The sequence below is a fragment of the Herpailurus yagouaroundi genome, unplaced genomic scaffold (genome assembly GCF_014898765.1).
Source record: "Herpailurus yagouaroundi ecotype Mexico unplaced genomic scaffold, PumYag 217, whole genome shotgun sequence".
NCBI classification, from domain to species: Eukaryota; Metazoa; Chordata; class Mammalia; order Carnivora; family Felidae; genus Herpailurus; species Herpailurus yagouaroundi.
The window spans coordinates 891,931-916,462 of NW_024412448.1; the positions used below are offsets into that span (position 1 = coordinate 891,931).

The 24,532-nt window shown below is 45.1% G+C and overlaps 2 protein-coding genes and 1 pseudogene across 5 annotated transcripts in view; 1 reads left to right on the forward strand and 2 right to left on the reverse strand.

The window, feature by feature from the left end:
• Positions 1 to 15,004, reverse strand: part of RECQL5 (RecQ like helicase 5) — a 35,637-nt gene extending 20,633 nt beyond the window's left edge. Inside the window, exons 1-8 of one of the 2 annotated variants that reach the window (XM_040456408.1) lie at positions 14,822 to 15,004; positions 14,203 to 14,337; positions 13,036 to 13,157; positions 11,562 to 12,080; positions 10,714 to 10,819; positions 10,137 to 10,248; positions 8,777 to 8,939; positions 697 to 776 (exon numbers count right to left, since the gene is read on the reverse strand). In XM_040456408.1, coding sequence (XP_040312342.1) covers positions 697 to 776; positions 8,777 to 8,939; positions 10,137 to 10,248; positions 10,714 to 10,819; positions 11,562 to 12,080; positions 13,036 to 13,157; positions 14,203 to 14,323 — 1,223 coding nt within the window. In that variant the 5' untranslated portion in view covers positions 14,324 to 14,337; positions 14,822 to 15,004. Of the gene's footprint in view, positions 1 to 696; positions 777 to 8,776; positions 8,940 to 10,136; positions 10,249 to 10,713; positions 10,820 to 11,561; positions 12,081 to 13,035; positions 13,158 to 14,202; positions 14,751 to 14,821 lie in introns of those variants that run through there. The other variant, XM_040456409.1, reaches the window with a different exon arrangement.
• Positions 2,492 to 3,368, reverse strand: LOC121018149 (myosin regulatory light polypeptide 9-like; annotated as a pseudogene).
• Positions 15,005 to 15,110: 106 nt separating the features above from the next.
• Positions 15,111 to 24,532, forward strand: part of SAP30BP (SAP30 binding protein) — a 36,794-nt gene continuing 27,372 nt past the window's right edge. The window contains exons 1-3 of one of the 3 annotated variants that reach the window (XM_040456410.1): positions 15,111 to 15,267; positions 17,155 to 17,264; positions 19,517 to 19,564. In XM_040456410.1, coding sequence (XP_040312344.1) covers positions 15,162 to 15,267; positions 17,155 to 17,264; positions 19,517 to 19,564 — 264 coding nt within the window. In that variant the 5' untranslated portion in view covers positions 15,111 to 15,161. The remainder of the gene's footprint in view (positions 15,268 to 17,154; positions 17,265 to 19,516; positions 19,565 to 24,532) is intronic. The other 2 variants (XM_040456411.1, XM_040456412.1) reach the window with 2 other exon arrangements.

The following is a 24,532-nucleotide window of genomic DNA, read 5'->3' on the forward strand; positions in this document are numbered from 1 at the left end:
GACCTCACTGGGTATTGGTCTGTTCATTTCAAAGTCTGAAGCAGTCCCTTCTGCCTCATCTACCTCACAGGATTTTCCAACAAGGTCTGACCAAAGGGCTGCACACATGCAAAGTGCTCCCAGCTTGTCCAGAATCTTCCTGGGTGTCCCTTGTTTCCAAAACCTGTCCTGCCACAACCTGCCTGTCACTGAGCAGCCATCAGGCTCTTTCATTCCTCCACCACCAGCACATACAGATAAGATACAGAAGTGGGTTCCAAGTGGGTGGGCTGGCATTACGACAGAAAAGCTGACTTCTATTCAAGCTTATTATCCACCCCCAAGACAGAAGCTGGGCCATGCAGCTCTGTTTGGGTCCAGGATAAGAGTGACCCCTACTCAGTGGTCCAGTGGCAAATGGTGATCACATGCTAATGGCACAGGACCAGTCACATGATTCATGACTGAGCCACCCATGGGACCAGCCACTCCAGAAGTGGAACATAATGTCGCCACACTGCCAGTTTCTGGGGCCTTCCTGGGAAGGGTACTGACTTCCAGGCTGCCTGATGGGCAACACCCCACACAGTCGCCTTCAGCAGGTAGAGGTGCCTTAGTCGCCCAAGAGCTGCCCTACATTAGCTGGTTAACTAGTAGGTGCTGGGGGAGGAAAGAGCTCATTAACACATGGCTCCACATATGAAATAAGTCACTCACCCCAATTCTTCACAGAAGGCCACCAGGGCATCAAAGGCCAAGACAGCAGCTTTATCAGATGCTTTGCTCCCTCTCTTTTCCTGGAGACAAGAAACGACCACTTAGCAAAAGTCTTACATAATTGACGTACCTTGCAGCCTAAAAGATGATGAGGGAGAAAAATATCAAATGACAGTAAAAAGGTCACTTATAACATGGTGCCCCCAAACCTGACCATGCATCAGAATCACCCAGGTAATTTTTCTTTTTAAACGTTTATTTTTGAGAGAGACAAAGACAGAGCATGAATGGGGGAGGGGCAGAGAGAGAGGGAGACGTAGAATCCAAAGCAGGCTCCAGGCTCTGAGCTGTCGGCACAGAGCCTGACGTGGGGCTCCAACCCATGAACCGTTAGATCATGACCTGAGCCGAACAAAGCTGGATGCTTAACCGACTGAGCCACCCAGGTGCCCCTCATGTAGGGCCCACACCCAGACCTAAATTGAACTTTCTGAAACTGGAGCTTTTGGGAGTTTATTTTCAAAAACTGCTCAGGTGGTTCTCACGCAAAGGGCCCAGAGACTGGCATTTGGAAACCACTGTGTAACATGATCTGAAATTTTTTAAACATTTTATTTTTAAGTAACCTCTACACCCAAAGGGGCTCGAACTCACATCCCCAAGATCAACAGTCACATGCTCTACGTACCTAAGTCAGCCAGGCACCCCAATACAATCCAATATAATAGTAAATTTAGTAGTAAATACACACACAAGTGTGCGTACTTAGATTTGAAGGAACACACATCTATGTGTGTATGGAAGGATGAATACTACAGTGTTAGAAGTGATCTCTGGGCACCTGGTGGCTCAGTATGTTAAACATCCGACTTCAGCTCCGGTCATGATCTCACGGTTCGTGAGTTCAAGCCCCACGTCGGGCTCTATGCTGACAGCACAGAGCCTGGAGACGACTTCAGATTCTGTGTCTCCCACTCTCTCTGCCCCTCCCCCATTCATGTGCGTGCGCGTGCACTCTCTCTCTGTCTCTCAAAAATAAACATTAAAAAAATTAAAAAGAAGTGATCTCTTGTGTTGGGATTGTGCATCATTTGCCTTTTTGTACATGTCTATTTGTCAAAGATTCCTTTCAAAAAAATGTGAAATTTTTTAAACTACAGAAAAAAAAAAACCCAAAAAGTAAAGAAAATAAAACAGATACTGATATCTGAGATCTATTGACTCTCTGCTTCTGGAAGGTGGATCATCCCCACCTCCCAAATGTGCACAAATACGTGTACCTCTTTCATTCTGCCAATCTGTTTATATCACAATTTCTTCTTAACTTTCCTTACAGTGAGGAAACTATGGCAACATTGATCAGAGCTAAACCATTTACATTTTTACATTTTCCATGATCACATATCCTTTCTTGTACAACTTTGTTCCCTAAAATTAATAGCTGTTTCATTTTTTACTTAGATTTTAGTATATTACTACTTCACCCCCAAATGTTGTGCTATCATGAAAACTGCATGTCGACAGGGTCAAAGATAGTAGGTTCCACTTTTATTTTTAGAAACTCCTCCCCTGGAGCCCTTTTGTCCCCCCTGATTCAACCCGAACTGCTGTCCTCTAGGTCTGGAGCACAACTGAGACTGCCCTTCAGTGTTGTTCCAGGACATTCCTCTTGACTCGCTGGGGGTCAGATCTCTATCTTTCCCTCTCCAATTACTGCCTCTGTGGTGGGGGACATCCTTCAGTAGCTTCTCCACAGGAGGGAGCTTCTTGAAATCTTGTGTCGGAAAATGTTTTCCCCCCCTTAATCATAAAGTCTAATTATGGTTCAGAAAAAATTGAGCAAATAACTTTTTCTGAAAACATATACTGACTGTGTGTAGACTGCAGTTATTTGGGAGAAGGGAGCTGGTAAGTTAAACCACCCTATTTTCTATTCTGAAAATCATATAAAATCCCAATTCCCATCTGATTATAGAGATACATGTGTCCAAAATGGCTGAGAATAAATACAACAAGAAAGATAAAAGCTGCAAAGCTAAGAGCATGTAATGGGCTCCAAGAGAAAGTCTCAGAAATACCCAAAGTGGCAACAAGGAACATTTGGCTGGAACCTGAAGTTCTTTTCAGTCATCCTTGTCTTTGGCTCCGTGTTTAACGCTGGGCATGAACTCAGTGGAATTGGGATGTCCCTTCTTGTCCACAGCTGCTCCTCCGTGTAGCAACTCCACTTCCACACCTATAACCCAGCCTCCCAGCATTGTCTGCAGCCCTCAGGTAATTCCAGCAGGTGCCAGTCACTTCTTCATCAAAAGCATTTCTTCTGGATCTGCGCCATTTAACTTTTCACTGAATACAGTGAGGAACGTGGTGAAATTTATGGGCCCTGGAACCTCATTCATCATGGCATCCAGATACTCATCAGTTGGATTCTTCCCCAGGGAGGCAAGCATATCATGCAAATCTTCCTTGACAATGAAACCATCTCTGTTCTGATCAATCACGTTGAAGGCCTCTTTGAATTTCTGAGTCTGTGACTGATCAGACATGGCGAACATGTTGGATTTTGCACGCTGCGGATGCTTCTTGGTGGTCTTGGTGTTTGCCTTTCTGATTGATATGGTGGCAGTTAAATCCCTGCACAGCCTTGAGAATCTGAGCACTTCCGTAACACCCCCCACCCCCCCCCACCATTATCAACACCCTTCTATTCCCAGAGCTTCTAAAAACAAACACTTCCAGCCTCTGCTTAGCAAACCGGAAGTCAAAAATGTCTTTAACCTGCCTTCACACTAAACTGGCTGGCTGAGTAGGAAATTCTAGGTTGGAAACAGCTTATTTTCTAGGTTGGAAGACACTGCCTCATAGTTTCTCATTTCTGGTATGATGATGGAGAAAACTGGTGCTGTTCTGGCCCCCAGTCCCCCACATATCACCTCTCTGGGAGCTTTCTGATCTTCTCTTTGACTCAAATGTCTTAATAATGAGTCTAGTGTGAGTTCTTATAACTCACTGTATAAGTTTTAAATAAATACCTTATACCCAATCACCTTACTAAATCTTTTCCTTGTCTAATTTGAATTTCAGATAAAAGGGACAAGTTAATCACACCCCCTTTGTTCATGGCAAAGTATCATTCTTGGTCCTTGCAAAGCCCCTTCCTTCCCAATCCCTACTTGCATTCACCTTCCCTCCCCATTTATTCATTTATTTATCTATTCAAAAAACATTTATCATGCATTTACCATGTTCCCAGCACTGACCTGGGCATTACAGATACACAGGAAACTAAAGGTCCCTGCGCTCATGGAATTTACATTTCAACAGAGCAGATACAGAATAAGCAAATCTACAATGCCAAATCATAAACATGATTTACCTTGTGACTTTTTTTTTTTTTTTTGCTTTTTAATAGTAGTTTCAACATTTTACTGTTATTTATAATGGGGTTTGTTTTCACAAATTTAAAAAAAATTTTATTTAAATCTAACTTACTTGACACAGAGTGTAATAATGGTTTCAGGAGTAGAATTTAGTGATTCATCACTAACATGTAACACCCAGCGCTCATCCCAAGGGCCTCCTTAATGCCCATCTTCTATTTAGCCCATCCCCCCACCCAGCACCTCTCCAGCAACCCTGTTTTCCGTATTTAAGATTCTCATGGCCTCCCTCTCTCTTTTTATCTTATTTTTTCCTTCCCTTCCCCTATGTTCATCTGTTGTATTTCTTAAATTCCACATGTGAGTGAAATCATACGGCATTTATCTTTCTCTGACTTATTTTGCTTAGCATAATACACTCTAGTTCCATTCACATTGTTGTAAATGGCAACATTTATTATTTTTGATTTCCAAGTAATATTCCACTGTATATAAATACCACATCTTCTGGGGCGCCTGGGTGGCTCAGTCGGTTAAGCGTCCGACTTCAGCTCAGGTCATGATCTCACGGTCCATGAGTTCGAGCCCTGCGTCAGGCTCTGTCCTGTCAGTTCAGAGCCTGGGGCTTGCTTCGGATTCTGGGTCTCCTTCTCTCTCTGTCCCTCCCCCACTCAAGCTCTGTGTCTTTCTCTATCAAAAAATGAATAAACGTTAAAAAAAAATTTTTTTAATAAAAAATAAAAAATACATCTTCTTTATCCATTCATCAGTCAGTGGACATTTGGGCCACACTTTGGCTATTGTTGACTGTAAACATTGCTGCTGTAAACACTGGGGTGCACGGGAAACGTTGTTGTTTTTTTTAAAGCAAGATACGAGCTCTCCTGGGCCCTCAGCTATGTCTATGGCCCCATAGTGAGCATGTACTATAATTTCATCACTGCTTGTGGCTGGGTATTTAATTTTTCCCCAGCTGCAGTCCTCATGACCAATGCTACCACACAGGCCCTTGAGCCCATGAGCCTGTGCATTGCCACTTTTATTTCAGGTGATCTGATCCCAGAAACAGGGTATCTGGGGTCAAGGGTACCTGTATGTTAAAGAGTAATAATACTCCTAGAGTGCTTCCCCCAAGACTGCAAACACTTCCTTTTTCTCCTGGCAAAGTGCAAGCCCTCTCCTGCACATGCCCCAAGCAACAAGTGTTAGAGCCCTTTCACAAGTGTGTCACTTTAATTTGCATTTACCTGATTATTATTGAATTTGAACATCTCTGGATGTGCCGTTTGGCTGAGCTTTTCTGGGAACTTGCTTTCATACACTTTGCTTCTTCCTGTTAGTTGGTGAAAGCTCTCCATTTATCCTCAACTTCAACCTCTGGTATGGGTTTTACAGTAACTAGTTTTCCAGATCTGTTTATCTGCGGGCTTTGTTTATGGTATCTTTTGCCACATACATTCTTTTTCACGGGTTGAGGATTTACAGAAGTTCAAGAACTTCAGTTAAAATACTTTTTTTTTAAGATAGATTTCTGAGTTTCTAATTTTCAGTACAAAACTATTTCAAGCCTAAGGTTACACACTGGAATAAAGTCTCTTGTAAAATATTGTTTATTTTTTACATGTAGGTCCTTAATCTGCCTTCTATATAAGGTGCCAAATGGAGCACTTCTATTTTACTCCAGAGGGATGTCAGCACCACCCACTAGCCAATCCCTTTGTTTTCCATTAAACTGAACTATCGGCTTCATCAAATATTAAACTCTCACATATTTTGGGACTCATTTCTTTCATCTTTAACATTAATTTTTTTTTTTTTTTTTTTAGAGAGAGAGCGTGCACAAGTGGGGAAGAGAGGCAGAGGGAGTGAGAGAGAGAATCTTAAGCAGGTTTCGCACTCAGCACGGAGCCTGATGCAGGGCTTGATCCCACAACCGTTAGATCATGACCTGAACTTAAGTCGAGTCGGATGCAGGGTACCTGGGTGGCTTAGTTGGCTGAGCATGTGGCGGCTGATTTCAGCTCAGGTATGACCGTGGGACTGAGCCCTGCATCAGGCTCCGCGCTGAGCATAGAGCTTGCTTAAGACTCTCTCTCCCTCTGCTCCTTTCCCCTGCTGGCTTGCTCTCTCTACAGAAAGGAAGGAAGGAAGGAAAACTGTATCAAACATAAAAGTAATTTTTTTTTAAGTTTATTTATTTGAGAGACAGAGCATGTGAGTGGGGGAGGGGTAAAGAGAGAGGGAGAGAGAATCCCAGGCAAGCTCTGAACTGTCAGCACATGGGGTTCAAACCCACAAACTGTGAGATCACGACCTGAGCTGCAATCAAGACTCAGACGCTTAACCAACTCAGACGCTTAACCTGAGCCACCCAGGCGCCCCATTCTGGGACTTATGTCTAATTCTCTTGTCTGTGCTACCGCTTTAGTCTACTACATGGATTTGGTTATAGCCGCATCCCAGCATGTTCTGACACTGGGTTAAGCTCGTCGCCTTCACCATTCTTGCTCTTAAGACTTTTCCTGGCTGTTCTTGGGCTCTGATTCTTTCATACAAATTCTAAGATTCTACTTCCCAACAGAAGTCTTTTGGGATTTCAACTGGAACTTCATTTATATTAACTGTGAGGAGAACTGACAGTTTTATACTTCTCACTCACTTTTGGTACCTGCTCAGAGCTTGTTTTCTTTCAATGAGATACCAGTTTTCTTCAAATCAGTAGTCCTCCTCCCTGGCTATACATCAAAAGCACATGAGAAGCTTTAAAAAAAAAAATGTCTCTTGTTAACGGCCTGTAACATTTACTTCTAGGTATTTTATAAGTTTCATTTTTGCAAACTAAATATTTTTTCATTTCCACTCCTAGATATTCATGGTAATGTGGAGAAAAGCTAGGCTTTTTAAAGTATTTCCCTTTCGTTCAGCCACTTTGCCAGGTTTCCTTATGAATTCTAATAGATTTCCAGTAGAGTCTGGGGTTTTCTAGACAGACATCTGTTGATATTTCTACCTGCTGGTATCTTGTCTTTTGTTCCCCTTGTCCCTGTGGGTTTATATATATTTTTGTCCTCTTACTGTCATTTGGTAGACATCAGACAGAAGTACTTGGGTCCCACAGTTCTTATGAGGAAAGTTTACATGTAGCCATTTGTAGCCTCACAAATTATGCTTTGGGTGACTTTATCCATGTTGATTAATGCAGATTTACTGTGTCATTTTCAACTGCTCTAGACTATTCCACTGTGTGACTAAGCCTATTTATCCCATACCCTAAGGAGGAAGAAAGAGTTCATTATGAGGGAGTTGCAGCAAACATCCCTGTATGGCCTTGTACACGTACATCCTTGTACACATGACAACTTGTCTACCTAGAAGTGGAATAACTGACTCACAGAGCACCAGTACCCTCTCGATATATGTATCACCTCGTCTCTCTTCAAAGCAGCCATACCAGTTCATCTTCCTGACATCATGCGTTCCCCTTTCCCCACATCCTCGCCCGCAGTGATTATACAGATGTCGCACGTTTTTGCCAGTGTGACAGGCATAAAGCGACAGCCCATCTCCTTTGCATTTCTCTGATTCCTAAGGGAGGTTGAGCGAGTCTTTATACCTTTGTTAGATACCCTGGTTTCCTCTTTTTGTGAAATTCACATGTTTTGCTCTGCAGTTGTCTGCCTTTTACAGATTTACCTGTAGGACTTCTCTGTGTATTCAGTCAATTATGTATGTTGCAAATCTCCTCTCCGACAATGGATCATTTTTTTCACTTTGTTGGTGGTATCTCTCGTTACATGGAAATTTTTAGTTTGAATTGAGTCAAACAGATCACATCTTCCTTCATAGTCTCCACTTTTAAAATCTTGACATGCTCTTCCCTTTGTCAAAGGAACAAAGATATTTTCCCCCAATTTTACAGCTTTTTTTTGAATTCTTTAATCCACCCATAACTTATATGTGTATGGTAGAGGAAATAAGTATCTGATCTTCTCTTTTTCCAGCACCAATCATTCAACAGTTCATCCTTCTCCTGTTGATTTATAATGCCACCTCTCATACATCAAGCTCACTTATGTACTTGGATCTATTTCTAGGCTCTGTGCAAAACGTGTACAACCCGTAAAACAAAACAAAACAAAACAACTGAGAACAAAAACAAAGAACTTTCAACAATATGGGAAAATGCTTGTGTAACAATGCTAATTAAAGCAGGATTGATCTTGACTATGTAAAATAACAGGCACACAAAAGACTGCACATATAAATGGAAAGGTCTAACCTAGCTGTTGCAAGCTGTCTATTCACCAGTATACCATTCCCCCACCCCCACCCCCACCCCCCGCTATACCTTCTAACCCCAGGAGCACCCCTGTAGCTTACACAAGCTCTACCTGGGTTCAAAAATAAGCTACATGAGGGGTGCCTGGGTGGCGCAGTCGGTTGAGCGTCCGACTTCAGCCAGGTCACGATCTCGCGGTCCGGGAGTTCGAGCCCCGCGTCAGGCTCTGGGCTGATGGCTCAGAGCCTGGAGCCTGTTTCCGATTCTGTGTCTCCCTCTCTCTCTGCCCCTCCCCCGTTCACGCTCTGTCTCTCTCTGTCCCCAAAATAAATAAACGTTGAAAAAAAAAATAATAATAAGCTACATGAAACTGGAGAGTGGGGGGTTTGGATGAAAAGGGTCCAGGCTGCCCAGGACCTACCTGGAGTTTTGCGACTTCCTTTCTGATCAGAAAACTGACTTGGTCCCTGTCATTCCTGGAGTAATAGAGACGGCACCAGGAAGGCTTCCCATCCCTGCCAGCCCGGCCAGACTCTTGGTAGTACCCAGCCATAGACTTGGCAATATTCCAGTGGGCAACAAACCTGTAGGATCCAAAGGGATGAGCGGCATGAGCTGTGGCAGAAGAGACGAGGGGAAGAGGTCTCCACAGTGACCAGGAGCAGGGAGGCTAGCAGCTTCCAAGTAAATGTGGCCAAGACCCCTGCACCCCATCAGCAGGCCTCCTGGCCGTGGAACGGCTCAGGTTAGAGGCCACAGCAGAGTTAAGGGGGGCAATTCCAGCACATGAGAAACCAAAAACACTCACAGAGGCCCAGAGGCAAAAGCACTGGGCTTAAAGCAACAAGAGTAGGCCACTAATGAGCTGCCCAACCTCGAGTAATCCTTTAACCTCTTTGAAGAGAGAAAGGGATGATATTATTAAACACCTACTATGAGCCAGTTTACCCATTTGTCTCATTTAATTTTACAGTTACTATAAGGTGAGGTAACCCTGTTTTATAGACAATGAACTTGAGATTCAGGAAAATGTATACAAGGTCAAATAGCAAGGGGACAGCAGGGGTTAAGATTTGGGCCTAGGGGTGCCTGACTTCAAAATTGGCCCCCAACAAGCCACCGCAGCCCCAGGGTCCAAACTCAGATTCCAAAGCCTGTGTTCTCTCAAATGTAAGGGCACAGACTCATTCCTCCACTGACCAACTCAGAGTCCCTGTGAGTCTTAATGAGATCATGTATGCCCAAGTGCTCTGTACATCATACAAAGCATTATTGTTGGTGTTAATGAGAGCAGACGGCTTTAGGCTGTAGCACAAAATGTCTCTGGAAGGTTGGGGGGGCTAGAGATAAAGACTCCCCAAGAGTTGCCAGGGTGGTACTAGAAGGCTGGCTGGGGTGAGCCCCACCCATCTCTTCTAGACTGTCGAAAAGCAGTAACAAGGAAGGCTGGGAATAAGACACTGACTTTGATATCCCACAGGGAGCAGCTTAAGACAGTTCATTCCACCCCCTCACAGGGACCATGTGCTAGATGCACATGCTGCATTACGGATGGGCCTGATGGCCTGTGTGCCGCCCTCTCCTGGGGGATGACAGAACCCTGCGATGCAGTCACCTGGGAGTAGGCTGCACAGCACCTGTCACCATGTGGGCTGTGCACCAGGGACTCTCTCCTGGGGCCCTAGAAGGAGCCTATGGACTTGCTCCTTGAGGCACAGCACCAGGCAACCCACCTGAGCCAGGGCCTTGACTGGGAAAGAAAGGCAAGAAGCATCCCTCACCTGACATTGGCTTTATCCACTCCCATTCCAAAACTAATGGTTGCAACAATGACAGGAACCTTCTCCTCCATCCAGTCGTTCTGCACCAATGTTCTCTCAGAAGGCTTCAGCCCTGTAAATGAGGGCAAGGTGTCAGAGGGAACCCACATCTTCCTTGGGATCTACCTTGGGCTTGACCCTGCCCTGGGTGCTGCACACACACCTTCAGTCCATCACTTACCAGCTGTGTGGCACACAGTGCTCAGTAAGTGTTAAGTCAAGATTCAAACCTCAGTCCACTGGCCTTTAAAACCTGTGCTCTCTCTCTACAACACCAATACCTAGACTTAGAAAAACTCATCACTTGCTGCTGGGAGGGCTCAGGGTGAGAAAAGGACTTCAGGAGTCACAGTCCTCATTTTAGATCTTATTTGTGTCTAGACTCCTTTTTGTGGACGTAAGTGAATTGCTTTAGCTCTGTCTGGGTATCTGGAAAAAGATGACGGACCATCTGATTATTCAGGATCTTTAAAGAACAAGAGACCCACTGAGAGGCCTCTGAGAGGGAAGAGGAGCACATGGCCCAGGCGCCCCTTACCTGCGTGGTATGCCTTGGCATTCACACCCCTGTAACTGAGCTCTGTTGCCAGCTGCTCGCAAGCCTCTCTGGTCCTGCAGTAGACAATGCCGCAGCCAGAGAGTGACTGAATGAGGAGACATGGGAAGACAGCATTGAGAAGAAAGAACAATCTGCCCATTATATTGTGGACTGCTTTAAAAGAAGCTTTTGCTCTGGAGTGCCTGGGTGACTCAGTTGGTTAAGCATCTGACTCTTGATTTCAGCTCAGGTCATGATCTCACAGTTCGTGAGTTCGAGCCCCTCAGAGCCTGCTTCACAGAGACTGCTTGGGATTCTCTTTCTCCCCCTCTCTCTCTGTCCTTCCCCTTCTCTCTCTCTCTCTCTCTCTCTCTCTCTCTCTCTCTCTCTCTCTCTCAAAAGTAAATAAACTTTAAAAAAAGAAGAAGAAGAAGGTTTCCCTCTTTCTCATGTCAGTCTCACAGGCTCCTCTGAGGCAGGCCACCAGCAGGGCTCTGCCACTTTGTAATCAAGCAGCTCAAAACCATAACCCATCTAACTCCTCTGCTTCTTGTCCTGAAGCCTTGGATACGTCTGCAAAGGCCTCACTCAGGGTTGGCTGCTCACCTCCCACAGGAGAATGTCAGGACAAGGGGACTCCATTAAGAGGAATAATGCCAGGAAACCAAAGGAACAACTCTCAGAGTACAAGTTTTAAGAGGCGGCAGCTAGTTCTGGCTAAAGCAGCGAGAAAAAGCAAAGGTCCCAGAAAACCAACATCCACCTCTACACTGCAAGATACCAGCTCGGGGCTCTCGAGGCATCTTGGCCCCCCCTCTCCCCCCCCCCCCCACCCTCAGGGCCCTCACCCCTTTAGCAGTCTTCTGTCCAAGAGCCTTAAGACAGAAGTCCTTCAGGTTTCCATAGGGATCAGAAAGCAGTTCTTTGAACTGCACATCATAGAAGAGGTTGGCCCGAAAGCAGGGAGTCTTGAAAGTGGCAACCGGTTGCTTCAGGTGCAGGGCAGCAAACACATCCTCTTGGACCTGTGGGGTGGCTGTGGCAGTCAGAGCCACACAAGGGGCATGTGCCAGGCGGGAACGGAGGGTACCCAGACGCAAGTAGTCAGGACGGAAGTCATGCCCCCACTGGGAAACGCAATGAGCTTCATCCACCACCAGGTAGGAGAGCAGGTGGCGGGACAGCAGTGAGTTCAGGGTAGGCTGGAAGGAGGCTGAAGCCGCCATCTCCGGTGTGATGTACAGAAGTTTGGTCTGTGGCTTTTCTTGCTCCAGGTCCGAGAGCAGCTCCTTCTTTTCCTGTGCTGAGAGCTTTGAGTTCAGAGAACTCACTCGTACCTTCAGGGCCAGCAAGTGGTCCACCTGGTCCTGAGGGTAGAAGGGAAACAGGCCACAGAGGGGAGGACACAGTGGTAAATGTCATCTTGACTCACTGGGCATTTCCCAGCCATAAATGCCCTCCCCCCAACCTCCAAGGTCTTCTCTCTGCATACAAAAAGTTCAGAGGGTGAATTGGGTGACAGCACAGGCTCTGGAGACAGACAGACCTGGCTCATTCCTGGCTCACTTAATCGCCACATGCTCTTTGACTGGCTCTTAGCCTCTGAGACTCAGTTCTCTCTCTCTCTCCCCATCCCTCCCTCTTGTAAAACTGGTAACTATCTAATAGGATAGTTGTTAGCATTAAGTGAAATTTTACACTGCAAAGGTGAAGCGAATGCACGTAAGGCACTTAGCACAAAGCCTGAGACCTCGTGAAACTCACAAAGCACAAAGCACTGTTATTCCGTTTCTCTTCATGGTGGATGACTCTTAACCACATAGCCACACTTCCTCATTTCTGATTCTATCAGCCCATCTGCAAGCCTTAAATATAGCCAGAGGGGCAGAGCAGATGCTGACAACATCCCAATCAGTTTATATCATTTTAGCTCTCTACCCGTCTGCATCTTCTATCCTGTCAAGAGTGCCCATGTGTGTACATGACACAGTGTCTATGTGTATACAGATACATTTCCACACTCCTCTGGGTGAAAGGTAACGAAGGAGAGGCTCTGGGCCATCAAAATACAGAAAACTCATTCATAACCTGCCAGAGTGGTATGCACTAGTGGCGATGATGACACATTTGGACAATTCAGAAACCCGACATAGAAAGGGAAATAGGCAAATCAAAGGAAATAAAAGGCAAAAGACCAAACAAATGAGACATGACATTCCCAGCGGGAAAACCAAACCAAACCAAAACCAAAACCAAACAAACAAAAAGGCCCACCTTCCCCTAAACTTTTTGGGTTACTATCTTCATTCCCCTAAGGCTCACCTGAATCAAAGCAATGAGTGGAGAGATTACAATGGTGATGCCTTTGGCCAACACAGCAGGAAGCTGATAGCAGAGGGATTTTCCTGCCCCTGTGGGCATGCACACAAACACATCCTTGTCACCTGAAAAAATGCAAGATAATGATATCTAAATGCTTCCTGCCTTTTATCTTTTTCCTTGTCAAGGCTGCTGAAAACTAAATGAGACTGTAGGGAAAGCGCCTAGCAGAGTGGCACATGTAAAGGTAATAATGCTAATTTCCTTCCCATCTTTCTTGTGCTAAGGGCAGAGATCCAGAGAGATTTGGAAATGGGCACAAACCATTTCTAGTAATGGCAATGACAACCATAAGGGTGAAAAGTCTGAGTCTGTTGGGATATGGATGATTGAATTAAACAGCCATGAAAGTTGAATACTTCTAGATGGAGTGGGTATACCTGTGGAGACATGGAAGCCACATCACTTAGAAGACTTTTGCATAGGGACGCCTGGGTGGCTCAGTCAGGTAAGCGTCCAACTTTGGCTCAGGTCACAGTTTGTGGGTTCGAGCCCCGCATCAGGCTCTGTACTGACAGCTCAGAGCCTGGAACCTGCTTCAGATTCTGTGTCTCCCTCTTTCTCTGCCCCTCCCCCACTTGCTCTCTCTCTCTCTCTCTCTCTCTCTCTCAAAAATAAATAAAACGTTTTTAAAAATTAAAAAAAGACTTGCTTATAAACGTTACAATGTAATTAATGTTACATTGTTACTACCCTCTTGATAACCTCCATTGTCAATATGTATCAGATTTATAATATTATTACTCCTTCCTTCTCTATTTGGGACGGAGACCACTCAATCTTCAACAAAGGGTTTAGAAGGTCAAAGACTGGATTAGGCCATTCCTGCCACTCCCACTACTGCCTACACACAAACGAACATGAACTGAAATCTATGAACTGCTTTCAAAGACAATCTGCAGCTCTAGCTATGAAATGTAAGAACCAGAACAGCTGGGTGATTCTGCCAATAAAACCGCTTAAAAGTGACAAATCTACAAGATTTCCAGCAATAATTATGGACCAAGAGTGGGGAGGTAGGAAGGGTCAGAAAGAGTGTTGGCACCCTCCATGGCAATGCTACAGTATAGCCAGCACAAATGTAAACACAGGTAGTTTTAGCAATGTTACCTTTCACTACAGCCATGGTCGCACTCTCCTGTAATGGTGTCTTAAAAGAGTCAAACCCAAAGACCTTCTTCAACGTGCTCCGGACTCGACGTTCAGGGTCAAAAGAAGGGTGGGTGCTCATCTTAGCGACAGACAGTGGCCAAAAGTTAAGGCATATGGTTGCGATGAAAACCCCCTGTTCTGCTTTTAAAATACTGCTTATTTTTCTCTAAGTAAAATTTGCTTTATTACTCCCAAGCAGTATATTATTTCCAAGTAACATAGCTCCAGGTGAACACCCTCAAGCAACATATTCCTGGGCAATTAACATGTCCACTTCTATGCTGAGGAAAATAAAAAACATTGAACTATGCTATTCCGCGGTATGGCACGGAGCTAGAAATCAGATCACGAGAAGAAACACAAATGTCTTTGGAATCCTTTGGAGAAGATGGAATTGTTTTTCTAAGATCCACCTTCTGCTCCTTTTATAAGTGCTGCTATCACGGCAATTCTACCCCGACCCCTTCTTCCCACCTCCTGGAGGAGAGAGCTCATCGCTTTTCTTCCTCTGTTAAACCCCCGTTAGCTCTTTTCTCCCTTCCCCAGCCGAACCCTCCCTCTCTTCACCCCAAGATATCAGAGCTGGCGGTGGGCCACCCCGGAGCGAAGGACTCTTGCCGGGCCGCTGCTGCCCGCTGGTCGGGAGCTACTCGAAGACCCCCATATACCACCCCAAACTCAGAAGCCAAAAGGCTGGGGATTCAGTGTCAGCTAAAACCCACACAACCTTACATCCGTCGCGCAGTGATGATGTCACGGCAGCCTGGCGGGAGGGGCGGGGCCAGGCCAAGAAACGGCCGTTTTGATTGGTTTCTGGTCAGGAACCGACGCGGGTTCTCCTGGGATAGGAAAAAGTCGCCTTTCCGCACGGAAGTCGGCTTCTTTGAGTCATAAGACTGAGGCGCGCCGGGAGTAAGATGGCGGGGAAGAAGAATGTTCTGTCGTCTCTGGCAGTTTACGCGGAAGATTCAGAGCCCGAGTCCGACGGCGAGGCTGGCGTCGAAACAGCGGGCAGCGCGGCTGGTGAGGCCTGAGTAGGGAGCTGGAAGGGGAGAATCAGGTGTCTGCTCGGAAAGCTGCTCACCTAGCAGGGCGGGAGGGGAAGAGATGGTCATTGTGCCCCAGGTATCGGGCCCCGGAGCCCCGGAGCCCCGAAGCGCGATCGAGACCCTGGTTGGGACAGAGTGGACGCCCTGGAGTAAGAATGGACCATCTCCTTCCGTTGATTCGGTTATTCTGCCGTAACTTAATGAAAGTCTTCTCCATGCCGGGCATCGTGTTGGGCATAGGGATGGGCGAAAGATGGAGAGGATCCAAAGCTACGGATCCACCACCTGTTCCTTCTGGGCTCGTTGTGTAATGGGGGGAGCGATGCGTAGAACGTACCTGGAGGGTGGTAAAGGTTGTGTCTTGTTAAGTTTATAACTTTGCATTAGGAATGTGCCCTAGGCTCATACTGGACCTTTTAAAAATCTGGTCTCGCTGGCGAGAGTAATTTGTAGATTTGGGGTAGGATCTGGGCATTTTGTAGCTTTTTAATACTCTTCAGTGATTCCAGTACTTTGTAGGCTGTTGAAGCCCATCAGTGATTTTGTTGCCCTACTCAGGTTGAGAATCACAATGTTAGGAAATGGGAACAGATTTCTTTGGCATCATAGAAAGGGCAGCAAGCTACCTAACATATCTGGGACTTCCTTTCCTCATCTGGAGGTTAGCTTCTCTCAGTTTTGCATGCCCTCTTCCAGTCAAGAGGTTCTCTGGTGGTTTCCCAGTAATTGTAGCATTTTGTATTTTTCTTGTTGTTGTTTGTTTTGGTTTAAACATAGAAGACTTTGCTTCTCAAGTAGGTATGATTGGGAACTCCTCTCAGTGCCCCCAGTTAAAATTCCTGTTCCTAAAGAACACAAAAATGATGGCAACAGAGTCTTTATCTTGTATAAGAAGACAAGTTCTGGTGCCTCGGATACAAGGTAGAGATACACATATCAAAAGAGGTTTTCCAGGGGCGCCTGGGTGGCTCAGTCGGTTAAGCACCCGACTTCGACTCAGGTCATGATCTCATGGTACGTGGGTTCGAGCCCCGCGTCGGGCTCTGTGCTGACAGCTCAGAGCCTGGAGCCTGCTTTGGATTCTGTGTCTCCCTCACTCTGCCCCTCCCCTGCTCATGCTCTGTCTCTCTGTCTCAAAAATAAATAAAAACATTTAAGAAAAATTTTTTTAATTAAAAAAAAAAAAAAAGGTTTTCCAGGCCCCTGAGTGGCTCAGTCGATTAAGCATCTACTCTTGATTTCAGCTCAGGTCATGGTATCAGGGTCATAAGCTCGAGCCCTGTGTAAGCTTAAGATTCTCTCTCCTTCTGCCCCTCCCTTGCTGTCTCTCACCCTAAAGAAAAAATAAATTTAAAAAAAGTTAAGATAAAGAGGTTTTTAAACAATGTGCAGTAATAGTTCAGAGAAGAGAAGCCTTCAGTTGTCATACTGAAGAGGTGGATTAGAAGCATGAGAGAAAGGGGGTGCCTGGGTGGCTCAGTCGGTTAAGGATCCAACTCTTGGTTTCAGCTCAGGTCACGATCTCACGGTTCATGAGCTTGAGCCCTGCATCAGGCTCTGCGCTGACAGCACAAAGCCTGCCTGGGGTTCTCTCCCTCTGCCCCTCCTCCACCCTGACTCTCAAAATAAATAAACTTAAAAAAAGAAAAGCATGAGAGAAAGGGTTTAGTAGTTGGTTTTCTTCCATGTTCTTTTAATGACTTTATCTGTTGTGCTCTTTCTGAAGGCAGTTTCTGGGCCTATTCACGGGAGATTTAGGCTCCCCTTTGATCTTCAGAGAGAGTTCTGGCCATTCAAACCACTGAAAGGTTGTCTTTCATTTTTGTATGCATTTATTCATTTTTCTTTTTCCCTCTTTCAGAGGAAAAAGGTGGCTTAGTATCTGAGGCCTATGGAGAGGATGACTTTTCTCGCCTTGGAGGTGATGAAGATGGTTATGAAGAGGAGGAGGATGAGAATAGCAAACAGTCGGTAAGTCAGTCTCTTCCCAAATCCAGAGTTGTTCGAAGCACCATTTCGTTTGTCAGAAACTTTCTCAACTGTACCGACAGTGTTCCATTCCATGGCCAACGTCATTTCCCCCTCTTCCCCTCCTCCCCCCCTTTTTTTTGTTTGGTATCAGTTGAAAACTGAAAACGAAATTTGTTTTCATCTGGGCCATTTTGTATTAACTTTTGAATTGAAATTGGGGGGAAAAGACAGTGGACTATTCTGTTTAACCCAGATATCAAAGAATGTTTCGTGTTCATTTTCTTTGCTAAGATAATTTTTTCCATTTGTGACAACACATTCCTCCTGACCGATTTGTTATTTATATCTGCAAAAACCTCTGCGTTATTTTTAATCTTGGTTTAAATCTTTCAGCTTATTAAAAAGATGAGGAAGGAAAACTGTTTAGCTTTTTATTTTTGGTTTGATCCTTCTGAACTTCTTTCTTGGCATCTTACTTGGCACTTTTTATCAGAGTGCCTTTGGTTCTTGAGCACAAATCTTGCCTGACATTTAATATGTTCTGGCAACAAAGAAAGCTGTCTTAATTAACCGGAAAGCCTGTTGATATACTATCACCTGAACCTCATGAGCCAGAATTTAAAAGGAGAGAGAAAACAAGGGTTCAAGCGGGGGCTTAGCACAAAGATATACTAAGTGAAATCTGGATATAGAGTCTGGCTCTTTAGCAACACCGTTAATTGAAACAGTGTACTTTATTATTTGTTTGAAAGCTTTCTTATGCATTGATATGTAATTGTTCGCGTTAAAATGCTTTCTAATGAAACAAAAATGCGTTTTGTATTTGATGCTCTTTTGGAAGATATTTTCGTGCCCTTAGCCCCACCATTAATGCTGATAATTCAGAATTGACTAAAAAATTGTTTAGAAAAGCTTTGTAAATTGTTTTCTTTTCCTGACTTTCTCACATGCACACATACTGGCTTAACACCATAACTGTTTTCTTCAATAATTTTGCATGATGTGTTTCTGAAGTGTTGTTCCACATTGGCTTTGCTTAGAATTTTCATCATATTTACACTTTATTTCATATCCTAGTAAAGTCCTCTCATCAAATTCCAGTATAGACGTTCTAAAATGTGATTGTCTTTGGCTGAGCTACTTCTCTGATTATTTGGTGTGACTGATTTCATTTTAAGGAAATCATGGAGATTGCATTTAAACCCTTGGACTCACTGGCACCTGACAGGACAATTCAGTCTCAAACTCATCAGTATAATCTGTTCGAGTCTCGCGGGTGATGTTTATGTTAACATCTGGGGCGCTATTTATGCTTGGGTTAAGGTGTAGCTCGATTGAAAAAAGCAATTTCAAATGAAACTTAATTTTTTTTCCTGGGTGTTAACTTAAAAGGCTTTTGTGCATTGGGGTGTTCTGGGAGCAGATGTGGATATAGCTACCTAATAGGGTAGCTGATCGTTGACCTTCACTGGCATTCAGTGGAATGGTGGGCTAGCTTGTGTGAGGCCAGTGCACGCTTTGGAGAATGCCTTGTTCACATGGTGCTTTGTGTCAGGCAAGCTGTTTGGATCAGGAACAAGACTGGGGAGAACGGGTCAGTGGCAGTTCTGTGAGAGCCTGGATGGAGGCAGGGTCTGCTCAGCTGAGACCCAGGAAAGGCTGGCTGTTGCTCTTTAGTCCTTCCCTGGGTCACTTGCCCTGGTCATTTGATGCCTGTCTTCCTGCTGTTCATGTAGCTGTGAATGTTCCTGGGCTGGAGTGCCGGGGTGTAGTTATACGTGGGTCATGGCACTCCGACCGTGAACAGTGTCACGGTAGATCTGAGTCCAATGTATTTGTGTGTGTGAAAGTCAAAGAAGGAAGAAAGGTTCACGTTCCTGGTTTTAAATAATTGATACTTCATTGAAAACACTGTGCCCTTTTTATCCTGTGGGGCCTGGTCTTCTTTTCTGAAACATGACCGCCTTTTTCCATTTTTATATATGTGATTTTTAATCTCGGGCATTTTCATCGCTGTAGACTGTGACACTGCTGGAGTAACGACTTTGAGCTGCTAATGTCCTCCCTCCCCACCCCCGGAACATCTCCTTCTCCCCTTCTCTTTCTCTATCTAGTTCTGGGTCATAGGGCAGGGGAGGGGTTCTTGGCGGGATGGCCCAGGCTGGGTAAGTTATTCCAGCCCCTAGTTATGCATGTGAGAACCCTCAGGCCCACTCCTTTAAGCTTAATCCTCTAAATTCTTTGTCTTGTAGGAAGATGACGATTCAGAGACTGAAAAACCTGAGGCTGATGACCCAAAGGTATTTGGTGTTGGCTGTGGTGGGGTGGCTGGATGCGAACAAGGCATTGTAACATTATGTCTCAGTTCCTGTGTCTGGTCAAGATTGGCCCCACTAACACACCCTGCAACCACGTGTAAATATTCTGGGATGAAACTAGCTTTCTAAAGAAGCCTGGAGGTCACCATGGAATGAGGAAGTCCTGAGGCAGTTTGGATTTCCAGAAGCACAGATAGTGCCTTATCTCCAGACTAGAAAGGGGAGAGGCCTGGCTGAGTGTAGCCACCTGCCTGTGCTCTACAGCCAGGTGAGCTTGGTGGGGTCACTGTCCCTGCAGGTGGGTTAGACGTGGGAATATTTCTAGAATCAGGAAGCCCTAAGGGCTGCCATTTGTACTCTTTAGTCATCTAGGTCAAAGTGAGGTCTCCCCAGCTGTTGGAGAAGCTGCACCTAACTCTTACTTCCTCCGGCTGGTACCCATCCACTCTTGGGTAAACAGAATGGTCTTTCGGGGTGTATCCTTCTGATAGTTCCTTCCCAGTAGCAGCTCAGAGTAATTAAAGACATTTCCTGTCATGCTCCCTGACCTATTGTGATGATGGCTAAGATCTCATTCCCCGTCCCCCGCAAGTAGGCTTACTGTGCTATGCACTGGGCATCAGTATAACTGTGCTTGTTAAGAACGCGGTCTTTAGGAAACATTTCTCTTTCAAAGAGGAAGTCTTAATTCCATCACTCTAGGCCTGGGAAACATGGGCCGACTTTTGTGATTAAAAACTGCTTTGAAACCAACTGAAGCCTTCAAGGCAACGTAGTGAAACTCTAGAAAATGGTCCCAAATTGTAATCAAAATGGTAGTATGTCCAAAAATACAGTTCAAATTTGAACTGGTTCTGTGTTTGGATAGAACTGTGGCGACCATTGGAATAAAACCCGTGAAAAGTTGTGGATGATGCAGATAACACATTTCACCAGGAAAGGAAGTTTGGGCATCAGCATGCAGAAAGAAGAGAATATTGAGCCCTAGGCACAGCAAATGTCACTCCTTTCTGTGCCAAGTAAGGAACCCGGGCTTAACTCACGCAAGCACTACGAGCAGGAGGGTGGACGTGTGGCCTGGATCACAGGTGGCCATACCTCTGCTTGGGCTCGCAGAAGGAAAATGGCCAGTAGTAGCAGGAATCCTCTGTCTTAGTAGTTGGGAGTGTGTGGGCCTTTAGAGCCCACGCGTGAAGTGAACCCGAGGAGCTGCCAAGTGCTGGGGCTTCAGTGTGGAGGGAAGGGAGGCAAAAGGCTCAAAGGCCTCCTGGGGAAGTTGGCTGGAGAGAAAGGTGCAGGTACTTTACTGTCAGCCCTTCTGGAAAAAACAGCAAATCCCCTGGGAATGAGGAAGAACAGCCAGGGCTGGGGGTGAGGTGGACAGAATTGGGAAGTTTGTTGATGTGTCTTCTGCTCAGTCTTTCTTGGAACCACATGAAGGTTGGAAAGACACGTTTATACTTAACCCCTTGACTGATGTGCTTTACTGTATTTCATTCAGTCATTTGAACTTTTAGTCTGCTTGTAGAATGAAAAGCTTTCTGAGACAGTTCTTGTTCTTAGGGAGCCCTTGGAGAACAGGACAGAACCTACTCTCACAGTAGCTTGACATAGTTCTTTTGGAGGCTGAGTGTGGAAGGGGTCAGACAGAGCTCTCCCGCTCAGAGATCCTCAAGTCCAAAAATCATGAGTGTTAGTGGCATCTCCAAGGACTAAAAACAGTCCCCAGCATGAATCTTCTGTGCTCCCATGCCTTAGTCCTGGCGTTGGCTTCCTCTCTTGCCCTGAACTGGCATCAGACTATCTTGAGGTAGTGGCCTAGACCTCAAATGCCTCCCAACCCTCCCTCTACTCCGGATCTTTTCTGGCGCATTTAATTGGCTTTTAACAATATTTTTATCTTCCACATCTTGAATTTTGAGTATTTCTGCCTTCGGTATGTGAAATTTCTAACAATAAGAATATGTCACCAGGATGGATTAGGGGTGTCATTTATTTTGGTTGTGAATGGATTGATGTCATAACTGTCTTTTCCACCAGATGGCACTCCTTCCTGCCTTGGCCTTTTTTTTTTTTTTTCTTTTTTCTTTTTTCTTTTTTATTTATTTTGAGAGAGAGAGTGAAAGCGAGGGGGGCGGGGGCAAAGGGAGAAGGGGAGAGAGAATCCCAAGCAGATTCTGCACTCTCAGTGCGGAGCCCAACAAGGCCTTAACTATGAACTGTGAGGTCATAACCTGAGCTGAAATCAAGATTCAGACGCTTAACCGACTGAGCCACCAGGCACCCCAACTGCCTTGGCTTTTTAAAATCTGCTTTTGATTTTTTACTACAGCAGTTCTCAAAACATTTTGGTGCCTTTACACAATTAAAAGCTGAGGATCCCAAAGAGTATCACTTCATTTAAAATTGAGAAACATTTGGGATGCCTGGGTGGCTCATTCGGTTAAGCGTCCAGCTTCGGCTCAGGTCGTGATCTCGCGGTCCATGGGTTCAAGCCCCACATCAGGCTCTGTGACAACAGCTTGGAGCCTGGATGGTGCTTTGGATTCTGTGTCTGCCCCTGTTTCTGCCCCTGCCTCACTCGTGCTCTGTCTCTCTCTCTCAAAAATAACATTTTTTTTTTTAACTTGAGAAAATTTTTAAGTATTTTTAATGTTTATTTTTGAGAGATTAAATAACATTAAATTTTTTTTAATTGAGAAAATTTCTAAATATTTTTTTAATGTTTATTCTTGAGAGAGACAGAGACAGAGCATGAGTGAGGCAGGGGCAGAGAGAGAGGCAGACACAGAATCCAAAGCAGCATCCAGGCTCCGAGCTGTCAGCACAGAGCCTGATGCGGGGCTCGAACTCACGGACCGCGAGATCATGACCTGAGCCGAAGTGGAACACTTAACCGACTGAGCCATCCAGGCGCCCCTTAAATATTTTTTTAAGGTTTATTTATTTATTTTGAGAGACATAGAGTGAGCAGGGAAGGGACAGAGAGGAAGAGAGAGAATCCCAAGCAGGTTCCACACTGTCAGCACAGAGCCGGATGTGGGGCTCGAACTCACAAATTGTGAGATCATGACTTGAGCCAAAACCAAGTCGTACACTTAACTGAGCCACCCAGGTGCCCCAGATATTTATTATTTTGAAATAATTAAATCCATTACATGTTAATATAAGTCACATTTTAACAAAAAATATTGCTGAAACCAAAGAAACTGAAACTGAAAACACAAAGACAGGCATTGGGTCTCCTAAAGGTCTAACATCCAGTTTAACGGACAGCCAGCTAGGTTCTCTTAAGTGCTTCTGCATTCAGTCTATTGCAGTGCGTTGTTTTGGTTGAAGTAGTTGAAGAAAATCTGGCTTCACACACAGGGCATTAGAAAGAGGACAAGTATCTTAATAGCCCTTTAGGTGATTGTGAATCTTCTTCTTTGATACTAGATCAGAACTCAACAGGCAGTGGTTTCCTAAAAATTAGCTGCACTGTAGGATGTGAACCCTTCTCCGTGAACTTTCTGTAGTCGGCTTCATTAACCTCCACGGGTCTGCCTTGCACTCTCAGTGGCTCTTTTGGCCACACTGGTATTGCATCCTCCGGCACTGGTGACATGGAAGATGTCGGTTCACTGAGATCTCCAGTGATGCATTTTGTCTTATAATATCCAAAAAATTATATTTGTTAATGACATTACCTATCTCATCGGACAAGCCATTAAGTATTGGAAAGCTGTCTGCTCCCAGTGGGGATGTATACATTTTCTAAGATGCTAGTTTTTACTTGAGATCTTGAATTGCTTCATTTTTTTAGGAACCGTCTGCCAGTTACTCAAATCTGACTAAGCACCGTCATTCTTTCAAGTAAAAATGGCATTCCGTGAAGAAAGCAACTAGATCACCTTGTAACTCCCTCACTTAAGTGCTTTTCCTTGAGGTAACCATTGGACCTCAGTGAGCAGCAGAGGTGTTTATGGGACCTCTCGTGTCATCACACAAAATGCAAAAAAATAATAATAATTAAATTTGTGCTCAAAGGTCAAGACTTAATAAGGCGAATCATTTTTACTGCTTCCCCAAGGCTATATGTATATATATATTTTTAAACTGTATTTATTTTGAGAGAGAGGGAGAGAACCAGCGGGGAAGGGGCAGAGAGAGAGGGGACAGAGAATCCGAGGCGGGCTCTGCCCTGACAGCACGGAGCCCGATGTGGGGCTTGAACTCAGGAACCCTGAGGTCATGACCTGAGCCGAAGTCAGAGGCTTAACCGACTAAGCCACCCAGGCACCCCAGCACCAACGATATTTTTAAGTGAAATTGGCTTTTTTGGTAACTGAGAGTGTCCCTACGGCCAAAACTCAGTGCAGCTGCCTTGATTTGTTCTAAAAGGCCAGCAGTTGCCCCCCATTGCTCCTGCCAGCGTGGAACAGTGAAAAAGGCAAGTGATGTCTTAGTACTAGGAAAGTAGTTTTGACCTTACAGACCTCCAGGGGTCCACAGATCAACTTTGAGAACCACTCTTCTTCAGAAGCCAGAATCTTGGGTCAGTCATACTAAGTAGTTGTTTGGTGACTATTTCCACTGCTCTGTAAGTGTCCAGTGAGCTGTCAGCCCTGCGGGACCTTGAGCTGCCGTGAGGGGGGTAGCATATCCAGAGTAAGACGAGACAGCCCCTGTGGGGTGGAAGTTAAGGTTCTGGAGTCATAGACCTGAATCTGAATTTCCAGCTCTCCTTGGAGAAGTCCCTTAACCTCAGAGTTTGCCACCTGGGAAATAGGCTTTTTTTTTTTTTTTTTTTTTTTAACATTTATTTTTGAGAGAGAGTGTGAGGGAGGGGCAGAGAGAGGAGACAGAGAATCCGAAGCAGGCTCTGCACTGTCTGCGCAGAGCCCAACACGGGGCTTGAACTCACAAACTGTGAGAGCGTGGCCTGAGCCGAAATCGAGAGTCAGTCGC